Below are 23751 nucleotides of genomic sequence, written 5' to 3' on the forward strand. Positions count from 1 at the left end.
TGAAGAAGGGTGGATTGACGGTTGTTAGAAATGAAAATAATGAATTGATCCCTTTGAGAACGGTGACCGGGTGGCGTATGTGTAATGATTGTTAGAGGTTGAACCAAGCTACAAGAAAAGACCATTTTCCATTACCATTTATGGATCAGATGCTAGAAAGGTTAGCCGGAAGAAATTTCTATTGTTTCCTGGATGGTTATTCCGGATACAATCAAATAATAGTGAATCCGGCGGACCATGAGAAAACTGCTTTTACATGTCCCTTTGGCATTTTTGCTTACCGAAGAATGTCGTTTGGACTATGTAATGCTCCTGCAACATTTCAAAGGTGCATGCAAGCTATTTTCTCAGATTTGATCGAGAAGTGCATCAATGTATTCATGGATGATTTTTCTGTGTACGGGTCGTCTTTTGACTTGTGCTTGAAGAATCTTGACGTGGTGATGGAGCGGTGTATTGAAACAAATTTGGTTCTCAACTGGGAGAAATGTACTTTCATGGTGACAGATGGGATAGTTCTCGGCCACAAGGTATCTTCAAAAGGCCTTGAGGTTGATCCCGCAAAAATCGAAGTTATTGAGAAGCTTCCTCCTCCGGTGAATATGAAAGGCATAAGGAGTTTTTTGGGACACGCTGGGTTCTATAGACGATTCATCAAGGATTTCTCTAAGGTCGCAAAGCCGTTGAATAATCTGCTCAACAAAGGTACGGAATTTATTTTTGATGAATCATGTTTAAAAGCTTTCCTAGAACTCAAAGAAAAGTTGACCACCACACCCATAATTGTCGCTCCAAATTGGTCGCTTGATTTTGAACTCACGTGCGATGCGAGCGATTATGCGGTTGGTGCGATTTTAGGCCAAAGGAAGAACAAAACTTTCCATGCTATACATTATGCGAAGAAAGTTTTGAATGAGGCACAGGTTAACTATACCACTACTGAAAAAGAGTTGCTCGCAATTGTATTTGCATTGAAGAAGTTTCGTTCTTACCTTAATTGTTCTAAAGTGGTGCATTATACTGATCATCCCGCAATCAAATATCTGCTCACCAAGCCTGATTCAAAACAGAGGCTTATACGGTGGATTCTTTTGCTTCAAGAATTTGATCTTGAGGTGAAAGATAAAAAAGGGACAGAAAATTGGATTGCGGATCATTTATCTCTGTTAGTGAATACCGAGGTAACGAAAAATGAAAAAGAAGTGAAGGATGAGTTCCCAGATGAAAAACTGTACATGGTACAAGTTAGATCCTGGTTTGCGGATATGGCTAACCACAAAGTGTCCGGGTGGATACTTGAGGATCTAACTTTGAATCAAAGAAAAAAGTTTTTAAATGATGCAAATTTTTATGTCTGGGATGATCCTCACTTGTTTAAGTTGAGTAGTGACAATCTGTTGATAAGATGTGTCGCTGATGAGGAAACAAAAAGCATTTTGGGGCATTGTCACAATTCGCCGTATGGTGGTCATTATAATGGTTTGTGTAACTGTTAGCTGAAGATTTCGTTTTGCAAACATGGTTCGAAGGATAAAAATTCGAAGGAAGGATGGTTACTGATGACCATCTTTGAAGATAAAAATGGCTCCTGATGGCCATGCTTCGAGAACGAAGATTTCTAAGTTATAACGAAGATAGTGAATGCTGAAGCTAGTAGGAGTATATGTCTTCGAAGACTTAGACAGATTTCGTGAAATATGTTAAGTATTGACACTTAGCGTGCTTTTGTAGTGTTTTAATGTTAAATACACTGCCACGCGTCGAAGAAGGACTTAGGCAGGAGGATTTGAAATTCGAAGACGGTTTCGTAATTGTCTAAAGACAGATGGCGTTCCCGAGGGTCTTATGAGAAACGTGGCATTAGATTAGCGTAGGACCGTTAAGGTCGAAACTAGTATAAATAAGGGTTCTAATGTTAGGATTCAGTGTGTTCATTTTGTACAGATCACTCACATATTACTCAAGTATCAAGTGTTAAAGAGAAAGAATTCGCTGAGAAATGTACGTATGACACCACCATTTAAATACATGTGTATTTTCCCTTTATTTTCAAGTATCTTTCAATATTATTACATTCCATTTACTTCTTGCAATTTAAGTTTTCGTACTCATTATTTTCATGTCATTTATCTTTGAAGTATTTAACATTTCTGCACTTTAAGATTTCTGCACTTTTACAGTTTTGTCTCATATTTTATCTTGACTTACCTTTCGCTGAAGTTATGCTCACGTGTATAACGAAGTGATTGCTAATTTTGTTTGTTTCGTTCGATGTAATTCTTATTGACAAGATGAATCATAGATATGGTTCGAATGACCATCAATAACAATCTTTTTGACTATGTCCTAGGATCAATCTAGTCGATCCTGCGAGTAACCAAATCATATTTATTATAGTTTGGAAGACTAGCGGTTGTTTACCGGAAATCACCGTAAACAAATTGGCACGCCCAGTGGGACAGTGTCAAGCAGATTGTTTTTAATCAATTGTTTTATTTTTGTCTAGACAATATCAAGACCTTGTATGAACCTTAGGAACGGTAAATTAACAAACAGTGCACAACCGATTCCCAAACGAAGGTACAACAGGAAAATGGTCATCACGACCAGTGCAGGGGGAAATCAAGATCCCCCACAAGGCTCAGGATCAGGAGCGGCAAATTCTGCGCACGTTTCGACTTCAACTCAAGGAGCGCGGGATACACCGGGTCCGAATGGATCGAGACCCACCGATAGTTCCCAGGCTGTACCTGAGAATAATACAGAACCATCAGGGACTATTCCAGTTTCAGTGTCGACTACCGCACCTGCATCTACAAGCGCAAATGAGATACCACTTTTCTCGACAAATGCTGCAAATAACTTATTCAACTCAGGGTCAAACTCTGCGTTCGAATGGAGGCCAAACTACCCATACAGAATGCCATATCCATACGGAACAGGCGTACGAGGAGTAGGACCTACATATACTACAACTAACAATGCGACGTTTTCACCAAATGTCGGTTCAGTGGGTCGAAGTGCGCAAAATACTGGCTTCTCTGCCTAAATACCCAATTTCACCATAAGTAATCAAGCAGCATTCCGACAAGAAATGGATGCAAGCAACCATGATATGTTAGGGGTCTTGGCCAAGGAACTGGCTTCAATTTTGAATCCGTTAGCAACAAATATTACTAGTACGAATCGAGAGAATGTGGAGATTTTCCAAAAGATATCATCTCAAATGAATCGAATGGCAGATTTCATGGGAGTTCCACCACCTAGACGAAGAGACAAGCAGCCCTTGTATCGAGAAGAAGGACCCATTCTGGAACGTATTCAAGATGTGGTCCCTCCGTCTAGGACAACTACTAATAATGTAGTTGCCCCACAAAGGACAGCGGCAATCGAAGGGAACCAAGTAATAGATTTGGAGGCTGCGAATCAAAGAGCTGTTCCTGTTCAACAGGAAATGGAGGAAGATTGACCCAGATTAAGGATAGTGGGTAGGAACGAACACCCAGATGAAATCGTCCAGAGAGTCAGAAGAGAAAATCTGGCTACAGAAAATAACCTAACTGCAATGATAGAAAGGGTTATGGCCAATAATGGCCTTAGTACTGGACTTCGACGTCCAAGTTATACATCCCCTATATCAGATTATATCATGCAAACAGAGTTGCCTAGAGGCACTAAGGTACCCAAGTTTACAAAGTTTTCAGGCGAAACTAGCGAGTCGACTGTGGAACATATTGCCAGATACCTGACAGAGGCAGGAGACTTAGCGGGCAACGAGGATTTAAGGATCAAATATTTCCCTAGTTCGCTAACAAAGAATGCTTTCATTTGGTTCACAACTTTTCCACCAAATTCGATAGATGCTTGGGCACACTTAGAAAGGTTGTTCCATGAACAATTCTACATGGGTCAAACCAAGATAAGTCTGAAAGAATTGGCCAGTATTAAGAGGAAGTTTACAGAACCAATTGATGACTACTTAAATAGGTTCCGACTGTTGAAATCAAGGTGTTTCACAACAGTCCCAGGGCATGAACTAGTCGAAATGGCTGCGGGTGGTCTAGATTATTCAATTAGGAAGAAATTGGATACTCAATACCTTAGAGATATGGCCCAGTTGGCAGATAGGGTTCGACAAGTCGAACGCTTGAAGGCAGAAAAGGCTAAGGCAAATAAAAACTATAAAAAGGAAAGGGTAGCGTACGTCGAAGCGGAGGACGCTGATGACGAGTCTTTTAACGACTCATACAACCCTGAAGAAGTCGAAATAGATTTGGCTAAACTGAAGGAAGCACCACCTTATGCCTGCAAACTACTCAACCCTGCAAATGGAAAAAACCCAGTAGAAAGCGATAAGAACGATAGATTCCCTAAGAAAACTTACACATTCGACGTCACCAAGTGTGATGAAATATTTGATTTACTAGTAAAAGATGGCCAAATGATACTGCCTCCAAATTCCAAAGTTCGTCCGTTAGAACAAAGGAAGAAGAGAGGCTTTTGTAAATATCATGGTTTTTTGGGCCATAAAACCTCACAATGTTTTCTTTTCAGGGATCTAATTCAAAATGCTATCAAAGATGGGAGGTTGAAATTTGCTGACAAGACCAAGAGCCACATGAAGGTCGACACAAATCCTCTGAACATTGCTGACACTAGCCTCTGTGAGCCATTGGATATCAACATGGTAGAGGCATCTGAAGTCCAAGTTACGGGAACTAAAACGGTGTTCAATGCAGAGCAGGCCACTGAAAGCCTAAATGATGACGCAATCTTCAATACTGATGTTGAAGAATCTTCCAAGACAGAGATAACTGAAGGTTCGAGGGGAGAGAACAGCGAGGCCACTGAAGACCTCAGGATGAAGCTCCAGAAAATCCAGATCTCTGAAGTTCCCCCAGCAGTTGTTAACATGGTCAGCGCCAGACGTCCAGTGTCTGAATTTGGCGAATTGGAGACATGATTGGCAAGGCAAAAGAGGGGCATTGAAATTTCTCCAAAAGGAGAAAGCCTCAAGGACTACCTCTGGAATTGCCATGAAAGGAATGGCGGAAAACGATGGATGTGTCCAAGATGTTCGATCATGCTGAATCGAAGGGTAGAAGCTAACTTCGAAAGGGTTCGACGCGAAAGATGGGAACACCCTGGGAGAGAACCAAACCCTCTGCTACAAGTGTACCCAAAGATGGAGGAAAGTTTAGTGGGATTTTTGGTCAGATTTCACAAGGAAAACACTGAAGTTGCACTCTGTCCCAGACGTGGGGCAGTCTATGATGAAATGCTGGCACGGTCATTCGAACGTGTGTACTGCTACATGGGTCGAGAAACTCAGGGATTGCGTCCTAGAGCTCGAAGGGTAACATTCAAAGTTCCTGCGGATGTACCCAGGGACAGATGGGTGCAAGCTGGTGCAAGAACCGACAAATGGCGAAGTTGGGACCAAGGAGGAAGGACTGCAATGGCATATAGGAAGCAATTCCAAAAACCAAATCGAGAGATGTATCGATTGGAGAATTACAAAGGAAAAAATCCTATGTCCCGATCCCAATGGAGAAAGCACCAGAAAATGAAAAAAGCTCAAAGGGAATATAGGCCAAGCGAAGCTGGAGAGTCTAGTAGCAACCAAGTCCCACATCAGGGGGCAAAGTCAAGCAAACCTCCGGTGGAACGCAGGCTATTCGAAGCTGAAAAGATCTTGGTTGAAGAAGAAAAGATGCGTTCCAGTTCTTGGAAAGAAGAAGATAGAATGACGAATGATTTCGATTCTGATGGCGTGTCATCTATAAACCTCAACTTCAACGTTGTATCTATGCTCCCTCATGAGTTTAATCAAGAAACTGAAGTCTAAGACTGCGAAGAGGCTGATATCGAAGAAATGGCGAAACACAGACCTGTGTGTTATTATGTGCTGAATAATGGTGCAGTTGAAGAGCAGAACGCTTTCTTCGAGAGGCCCGATGAAGTGAACCTAATGCCCCAATACATTCTGAAAAGAATTGGTATGTTCGATACTGATATAAGGCCACACAACATGGTTTTATCTAACTATGAAGGCAAGATAGGACAAACACTAGGAGTTGTTCAGGTGAATTTAACCGTGGGGTCAGTCACGAGGCCAACTATGTTTATGGTTATACCAGCAAGAGCAAACTATAACCTTTTGCTTGGGAGAGAGTGGATCCATGGAGTTACAGCTGTGCCTTCAACAATGCATCAGAGGGTAACCATTTGGAGAGATGATGGTATAGTAGAGAATATCGAAGGGGATCAGAGTTACTATATGGCTTAAGTTAACCAAGTTAATAGAACTAACTTCGATAGAAACTTGGCAAACATAGGTCCTTGTCATGCTGCGGAGGAGATGTATACCCCAAATAAGAATGCGTTGTACTATTTAACTCTACACCCAAATGGATTCCAGTGGGACAGAGAAATCATGGATGGCCCAAAAGATACAACACCATTGGAGAATTATCCACCAATACGGCCAACAGGCTGGGACGATGACATTAATAATGTCTGAGTCCTCCTTCTTCGAAAAGATTTCGGCTTACGTAGCCGAGAACAAAAGAAAGGTGGCTCTCAGAGCCGAATTATCAAATGTAATGATTAACACAGTTCTAACCAAAAAAGAAGTGACAGATCCAGAGATACATACGAGTTCTAAATCCTTTGGAGATCCGGTTCAAGTCGAAGAGATCATAGGAGAGGAATCGAGTTAGAGGTTAGACGCAATTTACGATGAAGAGCCTCTGGGATTCGAAAAGGACCCAATGGCATCAAACATAAAGATGTTAGCCCAAGATCCACTCGAAGAAGTAAATCTTGGAGACGAAGGTCAAAAGAGGATAACGTACGTCAGCGCGAAACTAAAACCAGCACTAAAAGCAACGGTCATCAAAATGTTAAAAGAAAACAAAGATTGTTTTGCTTGGGATTACGATGAGATGCCTGGGCTAGGAAGAGATTTGGTCGAACTAAAATTACCAATAAAAGAAGGGAAGAAACCTATAAAGCAGACTCCCAGGAGGTTCGCGCCGGATATTCATTCAAAGATTAAAGCAGAGGTCGAAAGGCTTCTACGTTGCAAGTTCATCCAAACTACAAGGTATGTTGAATGAATTGCTAATATAGTACCCGTAATTAAAAAGAATGGTTCATTAAGAGTATGCATAGATTTTCGTGATCTCAATGCAGCCACTCCTAAAGATGAATATCCCATGCCTGTGGCAGAAATGCTAGTAGACTCAGCCGCAGGCTTCGAGTATTTGAGCATGTTGGATGGATATTCTGGATACAATGAGATCTTTATTGCAGAAGATGATGTATCCAAAACAGCGTTTCGTTGCCCAGGGGCAATAGGTACTTACGAATGGATCGTAATGCCTTTTGGTTTAAAAAATGCCGGGGCAACCTATCAAAGAGCAATGAATTCTATATTCCATGACTTTATAGAAACATTCATGCAAGTATATATAGATGACATTGTAGTAAAATGTACCTCAGATATCAGTCATCTCGATCATCTGGGCCAATCATTCGAAAGAATGAGGAAACATGGCCTGAAGAAGAACCCCCTCAAATGTGCCTTCTTTGTGCAGGCAGGTGATTTCTTGGGTTTCGTAGTCCACAAGAAAGGGATAGAAATCAACAAAAATAAGACAAAAGCTATAATGGAAACCAAGTCTCCATCCACGAAGAAAGAACTGCAATCTTTATTGGGGAAGATAAACTTCTTAAGGAGATTTATCTCTAATTTGAGTGGACGCACGCAAGCTTTCTCACCTCTACTACGACTTAAGCAGGGAAGATTTGCTTGGCGTGCTGAACATCAAGAAGCTTTTGATAAAATCAAGCAATACTTAATTCATCCACCAATCCTATCTCCCCCAAATGGGAAGAAACACATGCGCCTATTGTGGACCTCCGTTTTTTATCCCGGGCCATACCTGTGTTCTGGAGAGATACGTGAACTGACTCTTTTTTTATCGCTTAATGCTTTCGCATTTTGAAAATTCACAGAGTCGCCACCGACCTTTTATTTTATCCAATTAAGGAAAGGTTTATAAAAGAAACAGAAAAAAGACCTTTAAGAAATTCTGGGTAAGGGGGTAGGTTATACAAAGGGAAGGTGTTAGCACCCTTTGTATCCATGGTTATCCATGGGCTCTTAAGTTTGCTTAGCTCACTTGTTTTTCGATCACTTTTCAATTGCTTTAGAATGCTCATATGTGGTTTCAAATACTTTTGTAAATTGAATTTTGTAATGATCCGTGTGTGGATGTATACAAAATGCTTGTTTATCTTTCGAAAGATGTTTTGAAAAGAACGTTAACTTTGTAATAATCCGTGTTTGGATGTATACAAAGTATTGTCTTTTTGGAAAGTTTTGTTTTAAAAAACAACAGTGTGTGAGAATTTTGTTTGTTTTGATTTGAGCAAGCAAACTAGGAAGTCTACCCTGAGTTGTAAGGTCTTTATCCTATTTCCTTTAAAAATCTATCCTTTCACCGGATATAAACGCAAGGTTCGATTTTGTACTCAAAATAGTAGAATTTTGACTTTGATTTTGAAAAGAATGAGAAGGGATTACCTTAAGAGGTGCAAGTGTGATTGTGTTTGTATTCAGATATTTTATCTTTGAAGTTAGTGATCTAACGGTTCAATTTTATCTTTGACATACACGCAATTTATATTTGCTGGAAATTAAAATGCGGAAATGTAAAGTGCGGAAAGTAAATCTACGCTATTACATCGATTGTGCAGGAAATGTAAACTAGCCTATTTACATGAATTTGACATCCTATACATTTATCTAGGAATTTAAATTGCAAGAAAAATAAAAGGCATGTTTTTGGATTTTTTTTATGATTGATTTTAATTATAATTAATGCATAATTAATTAAATTAAAATGAAGAAAAAATATGAAAATAGATTTAAACCTAGAAATTAAGTTTAAAATATGTACAAAATATTTGTCAATTAATTTTAAAATAAAACTAATTTTTTTTGGAATTTTTGAAATTGATTTGAAATTAATTAAGTTAATTAATACATAATTATGCAAATAATTACACAAATAATTAAAACTTAAAGAGAAAATTATTCAAAATATGTACAAAATTAGTTTATAATATATAAACAATATTTAACATAAAGAGCAATTTTTTTTATGATTTTTTGATTGGTTAGAATAATTAAAAAGCAAATATATAAATATATACTAATTAATTATACAAAATATTGAAATTTTGAAGGAAAATAAAATATTTTTATTTCAGAAAATAATATATTATTTTAGAAGTCTAAAAATTTTTTTTGTGTATTTTTTGGATTTTTAAAACTATTTTTAATTAATTTAACAAAGAAATTAAAATAAAAATAGAAAATAAAAGGATACTGATCAGGTGTGGAAATTCATGAGGGAACATGATGTAGCTGCATGATCTGGCGCGTTGGATTAGGAGATGGATGGATCGGATGGTGGAAAGCATGAGGGACCATAGCATGTGGAACACCTGCAAAACACTGAATTCAAGGTCAGTTTAAAAATCACGCGCGCGCCTCCCAGCGAATCAGAGGACGCCACGCATCATCTTCAACCTTCAGATGGGCTTTTACACCGTTCATTTGCAGGTGGTGTAAAAACTCCAATCTTTTACACCTGGTGATAATAGCGAATGCAAGCAAACATGAGTATAAATTTGGCGCGATGCCATGGTTGAGTTCGTATTGTTCACGCGAGTTTAATGGTGCTATTTAGAACTTGTAATTTTGCCTAATTTGGAAAGCCCTAATTTTTAGATTATGAACCCTAAAATGGTAACTTCGTATGTAAGCGTCTAAAACTCAATTAAAGTTCCAGAAATGATCTACACACCACACCAAGTTCAAATATATGTCTACATCGTGCTAGATATGCTTGTGTTATGAGATACAAGTCAGTTTTAGTTTGGACAAATCGTGACCTGTGTAGCTCGATTCAGTGAGGTTTAAGACTTGCAATTGATTGGAATAGTTTCAGTGAAGCTCAGAGATGATGTTTGAATGCTTAGTTTGTATTGAAATTGACTGAAATTAAAAACTCGAATTTGAATTTTCTTTGAAATTTTTCAAGTGGTTACAAGTGTATTATGAGTAAGGCTTTGTTTCTGAACTTGTCCCCCCTATTACTGAAGTATTGGAGTCTATTTATAAGCATTGAGGTGCTTAAAATTTAAGCTAGAAAGCAATAAGTGTTTTTGCTAGAATCTTGACTTTTCCACATATGTAGCTTGGCATTTAAGCCACTATGGCTTGATTTTCTTCTCTCCCTCTGCTGTACTTTGCTTTGAGACAGAGTTGAATGAGTCATATTGATGAGTCATGCTTGGAATACAAGCTATCCATTATCCTTTCATTTTTCCTTTTAATTTAATCTTAAAATAAGAAAAAATCAAGCAAAAATGGATGAAAAATGTTATGGGCTTAGTCTTGGTCGTGGGAGGCCCATAATATTATGGAAATGATGTTTGAACCATGAAAACTTGGCCCCATTTGGAAAAAATGCATTTTTGAGCAATGTTGATTTTATGCATTTTCCAAAATTTAGCCAACTTCAACAAGGTGTAAATCCCTCAATTTTTGTCATATGAAGGAGATCTTGCACTTTTTGGAAACCTCAAAGAGTCCTCTAACCAATGTATTTGGTCTCATGTCAAAATGATTTTTGATGCTCCTTGTGTGTCCTTTTGAAAAAAGTGTCTTTTTGTTGACTTTGAAAATGACCTGTAATGTCTTTGATCATATTTTTCAAATGGTGAATCCAATGACCATGGGATCAATGGCATTTGAAAGATAATTGAATTTCCTTCAAAATGAGCTTTGGTTTGAATTTTTTGGATGAAGGATGAGAGAGTTATGATCAGTCAAAGTTGAGTTGACTTTTCAGGCAAAAACCCTAATTTTGAATCTTAGGGTTTTGTTGATTTTTGATCTTTCCTTGATGAATTATGATCATCCAATGATCAAATGATCAATACTTTGACAAAATATGGACTTTGACAAAAAATTTCATTTTTGACTGTCTGTTGACTTTTTGGTCAAACAGGTCGTCTGTTGACTGTTTGAGCTGCTGACGGTGCGTCTGAGTGAATTGAAGTTTGAAAATTTGTATGATGGTACTTTGATATATATGGATGTGTATGAAATCCATTTGAGCTCTCAAAAACTTGTTTCTCCTGTAAAAACAAGAAAACCCTAGTCAGGGACTGTTTGTATAGGAGACAGTTAAGCGTACCTGATTTTTGTGCAGTGCTGAGTTTCTGCTAATCGCGTGATATTCAGAAGAATTCTAGCACAAAAATCTTGGAATTTTGAATTGTGAAAGATTGATTTGATTGATGGTACAAAACACTGAGAATTGTACTGCCAGCAGTTTGGCTGTCAACTGACTGTTCAGGTACTGAAGCAGCAGTTAAAGTGAAAAATCAACAGTCTAAATTTAATTTTCTTTTTTTTTGTTTGTTTTTGTTTTATGTGAAAAATGAAAGTTTATTTACATGACTTGTTAAAAACATAGACATAATAAATAACTAATATATTGTTACCAGTACAGTCTGAGTTTCCTGATTCTGCGCCTGCAAAAAGATTTTAACTCTGTACCAATTGTGTCAGTACTATTTATCTGAAAATAAATAAATAGCATGTGTGAAGTAATAAACAGTATTTGGCGTTTGCGTAAGAATAAATTCAACTGCAAGCCAAATTACTGTATAAGAAAAATTCTAAAAACTAAGTATTTCATATGTCAGGATATTTGTTGAAATAAAAATCCATCATTATATGAGACTCTTAATTTTCAGATTGGAGTTTTCTTGAAAAAAGATGCGGGCAAATTTTGGGGTATAACAGTTGCCCCTATTCAATCTTCTTAAACCTGAAGAGATTGTCTGAAATCTGAAGGTAGAAGATGATTGAATATTTAGATGCCCTGAAAATTTGCACTTACCTTGATCAGAAGAGATGTTGGAAGTTGCATTTGAATGTCGTCTGCGAAACGTTGTTGGCAGATTGAAACATTACCTGAGATGGGCTTTCAGATGCCACCTGGAATGAATTCATTGATTATATCTTGATGAAGGATTTGAAAGTCTTTGTGTTGACTGTTTCGGAACCGTCCAAGGTTACCGCTTTAAGTCTAGGAGGATGATTGCTACGGAACTTGCCCAAAGTTTTTCTGATTTAGCTTTTGGAAGTCGATCATTGTGAACCGCCTGAGGTATCAGCTTTAGATCTTTGATAGCAGATCGTTCTGGAATCGTCTGAGGTATCGCTTTAGATCTTTGATGCTAGATCGTTCTGGAACCGTCTGAGGTATCGCTTTAGATCTTTGATGCTAGATCGTTCTGGAACCGTCTGAGGTATCGCTTTAGATCTGCAATGTTAGATCGTTCTGGAACCGTCTGAGGTATCAACTTTAGATCTGCAATGTTAGATCGTTCTGGAACCGTCTGAGGTATCGCTTTAGATCTGCAATGTTAGATCGTTCTGGAACCGTCTGAGGTATCTCTTTAGATCTGCAATGTTAGATCGTTCTAGAACCGTCCGAGGTATCGCTTTAGATCTGCGATGTTAGATCGTTCTGGAACCGTCTGAGGTATCGCTTTAGATCTGCAATGTTAGATCGTTCTGGAACCGTCTGAGGTATCGCTTTAGATCTGCGATGTCTGTTTTTGAGTTGGTAAGTGATCAGAATGAATCTTCGGCTTGATTATATCTGAGAGAACCGTTCATGGAATTTAGGTGAACACTGCATGTGATTGAGAACATCTTTGTTGAAGATATTCGTCTACCTGAAAAATCAAGTTAGTGATATGCAATGTTTATGATGCATGTAATGTGAGATATTCTCGAGCTAAAGGAGAAATAGGCATGTTATGTTATGTATGAATATGCGTATGAAAATGCGCATGATGCATGATGTATGATGTATGAATATGATGTATGAATGTGATGTATGAATGTGAATATGTGATGTATGAATGTGAGATGTATGAATATGAATGTGAATGTGAATGTGTGATGTATGAATGTGAGATGTATGAATATGAATGTGAATGTGAATGTGTGATGTATGAATGTGAGATGTATGAATATGAGATGTCAAGCTTCTATTTGGGAAAATAAATTTCCGCCAGTCATCTGGATATGACTATATTGTGATCGTTGATGATCTTTTGTCTTGTTTGAGTACCCTCGGCTGGGGAAATTCTTTGAGAACCATGGTACTCTGTTGAAGGATCTTTGACTATCGCTTGGGAATGAAAGGTAACTGGAAGCTCTGATACCCTTTCAAATGGGAATGAGGAAGATGCATAATCCTCTGATGCACTATCTGACCAAGTCCGGGTGCGGGGATCACACCTTATGAAGATAGTAATCTGGAACAACCCTGCTGGGGGATAAGACTTCTTTTGAAGAGAAAATCTTTTTGAGGAATTTGCTGAGAAATGTTTCTCTTGGGGATTTTCTTCTGATGGGATGATGTCCAGATAATTGGGACATTTCCTGAATGCTATTCCTGTTTTTCCTGGTAAACATCAATCATATTCAAATGCACATGTTCATTCAAAAATATCATTGGGACGCTTACGTATTTAAAACAGAAAAAGTGAAAATAGTGATTTTTGAGCCTAAGCTGCATTGATTTTTGAAAAAGAGCCATGATAGGCTGATTAGCACAGGGAGACAACAATCCTAGAAGTAGGAAATTGTCAGAAAGTTTTGGAAAATATTTATAAAGATAAATAGCTATGTGAAAATGATCCAGTCAAGTTTCAACTCTGCTATTGCCAATCTGTCTTCGAGCATCTCATCCCTCACTTGTTGGAAGAAAGTGATTGGACTGATCGGTGTCTTTGAGGTGTTGAATCTTGAGGGTGAGTAGGCAGCTGAACGGAACATAGTTGTATGCTTCATTCCCTAACTTTTGCCTAGGCTGCCTTTTCAGGTTTTCAGCCTACCGGGATAGTATTTGTTTAGTCTCTAATTTTTTCCTGGACCGCCCTTTCGGGTTTTCAATCCACCGAGACGCTCATTTTTTTGCCTAAGTTGCCCTTTCAGGTTTTCAACTTAGCGAGCTGCTTTTTTCCTTTTAAGCGAAGTATTTTTTGACTATGTCAGCATTCACAGGGTGTGGGAAATCCTCGCCATCCATGGTGGTAAGCAACATGGCTCCGCCGGAGAATATTTTCTTGATTATGAATGGTACCTCGTAGGTGGGAGTCCATTTGCCTCTGGGGTCACTGTTGAATAGTATATTCAAGGCAAATATTTTTAAATCGTATCCACAGAGATTGGGTGATATTACCGCCGTTCTATAGTTACTATCGCTTTAAGTTTAAGTTGTAACAAAGTTGGTTTAAGTTGAGTTTCTATTTTTCTATTCAAAAGGTAAAACAAGTAATAAAATAAGATTTGTTCAAAGATAAAAGATTGACAAGATTGGTTTTGGTTTCACTACCCCTATCTTCTATGTGACTTTAACAACAAATGCATAACTTCATTAATGGTGAAATGCTCTAGTATCCTCCCAACAATGTTTATGTCTAAACAAAATTGTGAAAGTTAATATATTAATCTTTAGATGATCTCTCACTCTAACTATCAATATACTAATCTTGATTGTTTGATACAAATAGAAAAGTAGCAAATAAATCTATCTCTAGCATTTATTCACTATTTGATAAAATGTTGTAGACCAAGACTTGAAATATATTTCTCAATCATAAATCAAATCTAAATATAAAAGATAAAACAACAACATTCATCCATTTCAATACCAATGAAGTTCATACAAATGTGCTAGAGAAAATACATAGTTAACAAGGATAGCTACTACCTCTAATCTTGTCAAAGAGGGATTTAGCTACTCATCACCATGGTTGACAACAAGAAGAATGAAGAAGAAGCTATGAGCATCAATCTCTCACAAAGGTGCAAGCTTTTCTCTCCAAAACCCTAGTCTCAATGTGTGGTTTACAATATAATAGAATCCTCTAAATTCCCTTTTTTATCTCCCTAAATAACCCCTAATTCGTACTAACTTTTTATCTTCAAAAGATAAAACCCTATCTCATGACAAGTGGCAACCAAATAAAAGAACAAATTCTGCAGCGCACTATTTGCGGGGCAAACAATGTTTGCGGGGCAAACAGGGAATCTTTTGCCACATCAGTTTCACTTCAAAACTGGACTTGTTCAGCATCTATCAGTTGGCGGGGCAAAGGATGTTTGCGGGGCAAACAGGCTTCATCAGCACTTCTTTTGCTATTCCAAGTCTTCAAGTAATTCCTCTTCGCTTCCATGAGCTTCAAACCTAATTAAAGCACTACAAAACTAACAAACATGTGAAATAACAATTCAAATGAACTAAAACTTAACAAAATTGCAAAATTATTAAATTGTACAAATAAAAGTGTGATTATTGAATGAAAAGTGGTTAAAGGGACCAAAAACAATATATGAAAGTCAGTACTATTTGGTCCCTAACAACACTCCCCAACTTACCATTTTGTTTGTCCCTAAACAAAAATTCACAAGAGTAGCAAGAGCAACGCACAAGAGAATGATGACAAGGTAACCGAACACTCAAATGGCTCAAAAGTATAAGTCTTTCCAAAGTACACTCACCACAATGCTAAAACAAAGCATGAGAAAGAATGATGACAAAGTGCAAATTATTATCAAGAAATTCCAAAAGATACATGTCAAGATTGAATCAAACCTACACACACATCATAGTAATGATGAATACAAGAGGGTTCACTTTCACTCATCCGGGCATTTAAATCAACAACAACTAAAATCATGCTTTCACCATAACAAGTTCAAAATGATGTGCAAAGTGAGAATCAAGAGGGCTTTCATAGGTTGTAATGTGGCTTGGGTTACAAAGAAATGGTTTTATTAGGGGGAAATTAAACAAAAATGCTTATCCTAAGGGAGCATTCCTATCAATTCACTTAACAACAACACTTGCTTGAATCCCCTTTTCTTTCTTTTTCTCTTTTTTTTTTTTCATTATTTTTCAACAACACAAAACGGGAACGATTTTATTTCTTTTTCTTGCCCCATACTTTCAAAATGTGTTGTTCTTTTCTTATTACCACAAAACTCATAAGTACCACTTTTTCATTTGTTTTTCAATCAACTCTCCCCAACTTTAGGATTCAAACCATATTAGATACAACAATGCTCCCTACATAGACATAGGCATAAGGCAAAATTGCAACCATTGCGGTTGAAGGTTTTAATGAAAGAACAAAAAATTAGGATTCACATACAAAATATTTTCAATAATCACATGAATCCTAATAAGCTCAAAGGGGTTGACTAAGATTCACTCCTCACAAGGTTAATTGATCTAACTTTTTGGTCAAGTGGTTTTTCTCAAATTCAAACAATGCCTCTATCACTTTCACACTTTTCACAATCAAGAAATATGCATGGTTTTACATGATAAAAATGAGTTGAAATAAATTCCGGTATCCCGCATTTAGTGTACAATGGAAGGTTTCCTCACTTGGCTAAGTTCTAAATTTTTGATTCAAAAATGACATGCGACTCGAGGAATTTATGCTAAGTAATTTGCACACACCATCAACTAACCATGTTAAGTCTAGAGAGCGATAAAGTGTACCTTAATTTTTCTTGATACCGATTCTCAACATTGCCACTCGAAGTGTTAACAACATTCACTCTTGTCCGTGCCCATTGATTCCTCAAGCTCCCTTTGCAAAAGAACAATTAAACAAAAACACTTTGAAAAGTTGGATAATTACTTTCCACCCAAACACACAATTAATCCACAATAATAAAATTGCAATTTTTAAAGATGTTCAAATGGTGAAACGAGAGCCACCATAAAGTACATAATTAAAAACCAAAAAGTGAAACCATAAATAAATAAAACAAAACAGAATTACGACTAAAATAAAAATAAAAATAAACTAAAAAAAATGCTACAACACCACTTCAATCCTCTTCTTCATCACCACCACCAACTGTCCCGATCACATCCTCCATTGTATCGTCCTCATTTCCGGTACCATTGCCTCCTGCACCCCCCATGAAAAGTGGCCTGCCCACAGGCCAATTTGCGTATGCATCATACTCCGCTTCCAAGAAATGTGGGTGAAGATAGGGTATTAGAATGGGAGATGAGTTTAGTGAGGACGAGAGCGGTAGAGTGAGAGGAGAGAAGTAAAAATAAAAGATAAAAATAAAAAAAACTAGGTTAAATAAAAAAGCTAATTTTTTTTTTTTTTTTTTTTGAAAGTGGAATTTTTTTTTTTACTGAAGTGTTTGCGGGGCAAACACCTGTTCGCGGGGCAAACAAGAAAAATTTTCTTTGTAAAATTGGCTTACTCACTGTTTGTGCTCTGTTTGCGGGGCAAACAGTGTTTGCGGGGCAATCACTGATGAAAATTTCTTTTTCAAAATTGGCTGACCTGTTTGCGGGGCAAACACTTGTTTGCGGGGCAAACAGGAGAAATTTTCTTTGTAAAATTGGCTTACTCACTGTTTGTGCTCTGTTTGCGGGGCAAACACCTGTTTGCGGGGCAAACAGGAGAAATTTTTGAAAAATGCCAATTTTTACACTTAACTTCCACTTCCTTTCAAAAATAGTTACTAAATAAATCTGAAAACAAAAATCAAAAAGCATAATAGAATTTACTTACGACGTTGGGTTGCCTCCCAACAAGCGCTTTGTTTAACGTCGTTTGAGCTCGACGGTTCGATGGTGCACCAAGGCTTGACGAGCGAAATGACACACCATCGCGGTTTGCTTATCCATCGTGGTATCCTTTGATTCTTTGTTCCTTTACAGTCCAGCTTTCTTGTGTTTTAGGGTCCTCCACCACAATGGATCCATAATTTCTCACCTCTCTCACAACAAATGGCCCCGACCACTTTGACTTTAATTTACTAGGAAACACCTTGAGTCTTGAATTGCACACTAACACCATTTGTCCAACTTCAAAGTTTTTGTGATGAGTCTTTCCCTCATGATTTTCCTTCTCCTTGTCCTTGTGAAATTGATTCGCCACCTCAATGATTTCTCCTTTTTCATCATCGATTCGAAAGTTGTCATGTTCATCCTTAGGAGGCTTCGTAGACTCAAAAAGAGTAAAAATTACCTCTTTATCTTGCACCCTTACTTTCATAATCCCATCATCGATATCAATCATCATTCGGGTGGTCTTCATGAATGGTCTTCCAAGTATTAATGGAACATCACAATCCTCCTCCATGTCGACTACCACAAAATCAACCGGGAACAAAAATTTGTCAACCTTTACTAGCATGTCTTGTACAACTCCATATGGTGAAATGATAGACTTATCGGCTAGTTGCAAAGTTATCCTGGTGTGTTTCATCTCAATGTTCCCCAATCTCTTGACAACGGATAAAGGTATTAAATTGATGCTAGACCCCAAATCAACCAAACCATTACTAATGTAGTTACCTCCAATGGTGATCGGTAAAATGACTCGTCCCGGATCGGCTTCCTTTCTTGGGGGAGTTTTTTGAATAATTGCACTACAATGAGCATCAAGCATAACTTTCTCTTCATCCGTGTACTTCTTTTTCTTTGTGAGCATTTGCTTCATGAATTTTGCATACTTGGGCATTTTCTCCAATGCTTCGGAAAATGGAATATTTATGTGAAGTTGTTTAAATATATCCATAAATCGAGCGTAGCGCCTTGCGTCTTCCTTCCTTGATTGCACATGCGGGTAAGGTAGATGTTGGAGAGGAATTGTGCTCACATTCTCATTTCTCTTTTTATTCCTCTTCACTTTTTTGTCATTTTTCTCTCTTCCTTCTTTTTCTTTCCGCTCTTTTTCAACTAATTCTTCCTCCACTTTCTCCTCACTCTTTTCTCCCTCATCTTCAACTACCACCTCACCCTCTTGGTTTTCAACTATTATTTCCTCATCATCTTCCACTATAACACCTCCATCTATTCTACCATTTATCTCTTTACCACTTCTTGTCACAATGGCTTTGCAATGCTCCCTTGGATTTGTTTGAGTGTTGGCGGAAAAAGAAGATCCCGGTTGTTGTTCGGATAATTGCTTTGCAAGTTGGCCCACTTGGTTCTCCAAATTCTTGATGGCAGCTTCATTGCTTTTTTGATTAGCCATGGATGCTTGCATAAATTGTGTGAGAATGTCTTCCAAGTTTGAGCTTCCACCTTGAGATTGTTGATGTTGTGGATTTGGACTTTGATAAGGACTTTGTTGAGGGTAATTGTAATTTTTGAATCTTGATGGTTGATACCCTTGATTGTGTCTTTGATAATGGTTGTTGTGAGGTGGAGGTGTACTTTGATAGCCTTGGTTTGCATTATTCACATAATTCACTTCTTCACCTTCGGGGGGAGGACAAAAACCAGTCCGATGATCTCCATTACAAAGTTCACAAGCTGCCACATGGTGGCTAGTTTGAGATCCTTGAAACTCTTTCATTTGTTGTGGGAGTTTCATCATTTGTTGTGTGAGTAACTCCACTTGCTGTGATAGAAGCTTGTTTTGAGCAAGGATGGCATCATTGGTGTTCAATTCAAGAACTCCCGGTTTCCTTTGGGAAGGACTTCGATCATGTTGACTTTGTCGATCATTGAGTGCCATTCGATCGATGATAGTGATTGCTTCCTCCGCGCTTTTTGACATTAAAGAGCCACCCGCGGTAGCATCCAAAAGTGTCTTGTGCACCGGTTGAAGTCCATTGCGGAAGATGTGAATTTGTGTGAGATCATCAAAACCATGACCCTTGCATTTTCTAAGCATGGATTTGAATCTTTCCCAAGCATCATTTAAGGACTCGTTGCTTCCTTGATTGAAAACCGCAATTGCCGTTTTGGCCTCCATGAATCGGGATTGAGGAAAATATCGTTCTAAAAATTTTTCTTCCAATAGATTCCAATCCGTCATCACATTTGGTAATTGATCAAGATACCATTCTTTGGCTTTCCCAAGTAATGAGTGTGGAAATAGTCTCTTGAACAATGATTCTTCATTGGCTGCATCGACTCCCGTTGAACCCGCAATCTCATAAAATTTGGTGAGATGTGCGAAAGGATCCTCATGATCCATTCCGGTGAATGGATTTGCATAAACAAGTTGGAGGATTCCGGTCTTCATCTCCGTATTTGCTCCACCTTGAGCATTGCGTGCAAATTGGGCGGTACGTCTTGGACTATTGGCGGACATTTCGGTTGGAACAACACCCGCCATGTCTCCTTCAAAAGTCTCTACAACTACTTCTTCAATTTGATTGTTAGAAGAAGTAGATGACTCTTCTCTTTGTTGCTTCTCTTGGGCTAACTTCCTTCTTCTTCGTGTCTTGCTATTGAGCTTTCGGAGTGTTCTTTCAATTTCGGGATCAAAATGAAATTGCTCTTCGGAAGCTTTTTCTCGCATACACAAGAATCTACAAAACTAGCAAACCAAGTGAAACGAAAAAGCAATATTAACAAAGTAACAAAACTTAAAACAATGAACTATTGCAATGCTTGCAATATCAAACGCCAATCCCCGGCAACGGCGCCAATTTGTTGAATAGTATATTCAAGGCAAATATTTTTAAATCGTATCCACAGAGATTGGGTGATATTACCGCCGTTCTATAGTTACTATCGCTTTAAGTTTAAGTTGTAACAAAGTTGGTTTAAGTTGAGTTTCTATTTTTCTATTCAAAAGGTAAAACAAGTAATAAAATAAGATTTGTTCAAAGATAAAAGATTGACAAGATTGGTTTTGGTTTCACTACCCCTATCTTCTATGTGACTTTAACAACAAATGCATAACTTCATTAATGGTGAAATGCTCTAGTATCCTCCCAACAATGTTTATGTCTAAACAAAATTGTGAAAGTTAATATATTAATCTTTAGATGATCTCTCACTCTAACTATCAATATACTAATCTTGATTGTTTGATACAAATAGAAAAGTAGCAAATAAATCTATCTCTAGCATTTATTCACTATTTGATAAAATGTTGTAGACCAAGACTTGAAATATATTTCTCAATCATAAATCAAATCTAAATATAAAAGATAAAACAACAACATTCATCCATTTCAATACCAATGAAGTTCATACAAATGTGCTAGAGAAAATACATAGTTAACAAGGATAGCTACTACCTCTAATCTTGTCAAAGAGGGATTTAGCTACTCATCACCATGGTTGACAACAAGAAGAATGAAGAAGAAGCTATGAGCATCAATCTCTCACAAAGGTGCAAGCTTTTCTCTCCAAAACCCTAGTCTCAATGTGTGGTTTACAATATAATAGAATCCTCTAAATTCCCTTTTTTATCTCCCTAAATAACCCCTAATTCGTACTAACTTTTTATCTTCAAAAGATAAAACCCTATCTCATGACAAGTGGCAACCAAATAAAAGAACAAATTCTGCAGCGCACTATTTGCGGGGCAAACAATGTTTGCGGGGCAAACAGGGAATCTTTTGCCACATCAGTTTCACTTCAAAACTGGACTTGTTCAGCATCTATCAGTTGGCGGGGCAAAGGATGTTTGCGGGGCAAACAGGCTTCATCAGCACTTCTTTTGCTATTCCAAGTCTTCAAGTAATTCCTCTTCGCTTCCATGAGCTTCAAACCTAATTAAAGCACTACAAAACTAACAAACATGTGAAATAACAATTCAAATGAACTAAAACTTAACAAAATTGCAAAATTATTAAATTGTACAAATAAAAGTGTGATTATTGAATGAAAAGTGGTTAAAGGGACCAAAAACAATATATGAAAGTCAGTACTATTTGGTCCCTAACAGTCACCTTGTGGTAAGATGATGCGTTTGACAACCAAGCCACCAGTTTGGTATGCTTGACTTTTGACTTTTTTGTTGAAGGCTTTGATCATACGCTTTTGGTATAGCTGACCATGACAAATAGCTGCGAGCCTTTTCTCATCAATCAAGTTTATCTGGTCCAACCGTGTTTGAATCCAATCGTCTTCGTCTAGATTGGCTTCTTTCATAATCCTTAGGGAAGGAATCTGAATTTCAATTGGAAGAACTGCTTCCATACCATAGACTAAGGAGAATGGAGTTGCCCTTGTTGAAGTACGCGCAGATGTGCGATAACCATGAAGAGCAAAAGGCAACATCTCAGGCCAGTCTTTGTAGGTTACTGTCATTTTTTTGTATGATTTTCTTGATGTTCTTGTTGGCAGCTTCCACCGCGCCGTTCATCTTTGGTCGATATGGAGAAGAATTATGATGTTTGATCTTGAACTGTGTGCAAAGTTCAGTAATCATTCTGTTGTTTAGATTTGTGCCATTGTCACGGATAATCCGTTCAGGGATGCCGTACCGACAAATGAGATTGTATTTGATGAACCGGGCCACCACATTCTTGGTGACAGAAGCAAATGAAGCTGCTTCTACCCACTTTGTGAAGTAGTCAATAGCGACCAGGATAAAGCGATGTCCGTTGGAAGCAGTGGGTTTGATCTCTCCAATCATATCAATACCCCACATTGCAAAAGGCCAAGGAGCCGTCAGGACGCTTAATGGAACTGGCGGTACATGTACTTTGTCAGCGTATATCTGGCATTTGTGACATGTTCGGGAGTGATGATGGCAGTCTGTTTCCATGGTAGACCAGTAATAACCTGCTCTCAGGATCTTTTTAGCCATTGTATGTCCACTGGAATGAGTACCGAAGGTACCATTGTGTATTTCTTCCATGATCTGTTCTGCTTCCTTCTTGTTTACACAGCGAAGTAAAGTCGAGTCATGGTTGCGTTTGTATAAGGTTCCATTGCTTAGAAAGAATTTGGCAGCAAACCTCCTTAGAAACTTTTTGTCATTAATGGATGCCCCTTCAGGGTACTCCTGAGCTTCGAGATATCTTTTTACTTCATGGAACCATGGTTTTTCCTCGGTTCCCTCGGCATTGATCTCATTGCAATAAGATGGTTCATCTTGCCTGTAAATGGTGATCATAGGCGCCTCGTTGTCCCACCTGACTTTGAACATGGATGACATGGTAGCTAAAGCATCAGCTAGTTGATTTTCCTCGCGTGGGATGTGTTCGAAAGTGATTTCTTCGAAGTAAGGAATCAAACTCAGCACATATTCTTTGTAAGGAATTATATTCGGGTGCTTCGTGTCCCACTCCCCTTTGACTTGGTAGATTACCAAGGCCGAGTCTCCGTAGACTTCCAGGAATTTGATTCTTAGATCGATTGCAGCTTTAAGACCCAGAATACATGCTTCGTATTCGGCTATATTGTTAGTGCAATTGAAGCATAATCTGGCAGTGATCGGTGTGTAACTTCCTGCGGGGGAAATGATCACAGCTCCGATGCCATTGCCAAGTGCATTAGAAGCTCCGTCAAAAACCATAGTCCACCGGGATCCTGGCTTGGGTCCTTCTTCTGGTCCTGGTTGTTTGTAGTCATTGACTAGCATAATGTCTTCGTCTGGGAAGTCAAAGTTCAATGCTTGATAATCATCCACTGCTTGATGAGCCAGATGATCAGCTACCACACTTCCTTTGATTGCTTTTTGTGAAGTGTATTGAATGTCATATTCTGTTAAGATCATTTGCCATCTCGCTATTCTTCCAGAGAGAGCAGGTTTTTCGAACACGTATTTGATGGGATCCATCTTGGAGATTAGGAAAGTGGTGTGATTTAGCATGTACTGTCTTAGCCGGCGAGCTGC

At 38.1% G+C, this 23751-nt stretch overlaps 2 protein-coding genes across 2 annotated transcripts; one reads left to right on the forward strand and one right to left on the reverse strand.

Moving 5' to 3' along the window:
* Positions 1–443: 443 nt before the first annotated feature.
* LOC131604595 (uncharacterized) lies at positions 444–3469 on the forward strand. Its single transcript, XM_058877027.1, has 2 exons — positions 444–705; positions 3243–3469. Exons 1-2 carry the CDS (start codon positions 444–446, stop codon positions 3467–3469), a joined length of 489 nt encoding a protein of 162 aa, XP_058733010.1.
* Positions 3470–17832: 14363 nt separating this feature from the next.
* LOC131604596 (uncharacterized) lies at positions 17833–19518 on the reverse strand. The gene is made up of 2 exons (XM_058877029.1): positions 18817–19518; positions 17833–18636 (listed from the first exon to the last, which is right to left on the reverse strand). The coding sequence occupies exons 1-2, from the start codon at positions 19516–19518 to the stop codon at positions 17833–17835; spliced, it is 1506 nt and encodes a 501-aa protein (XP_058733012.1).
* Positions 19519–23751: the final 4233 nt, after the last annotated feature.

This window comes from Vicia villosa, linkage group LG5 (genome assembly GCF_029867415.1).
Source record: "Vicia villosa cultivar HV-30 ecotype Madison, WI linkage group LG5, Vvil1.0, whole genome shotgun sequence".
Taxonomy (NCBI): Eukaryota; Viridiplantae; Streptophyta; class Magnoliopsida; order Fabales; family Fabaceae; genus Vicia; species Vicia villosa.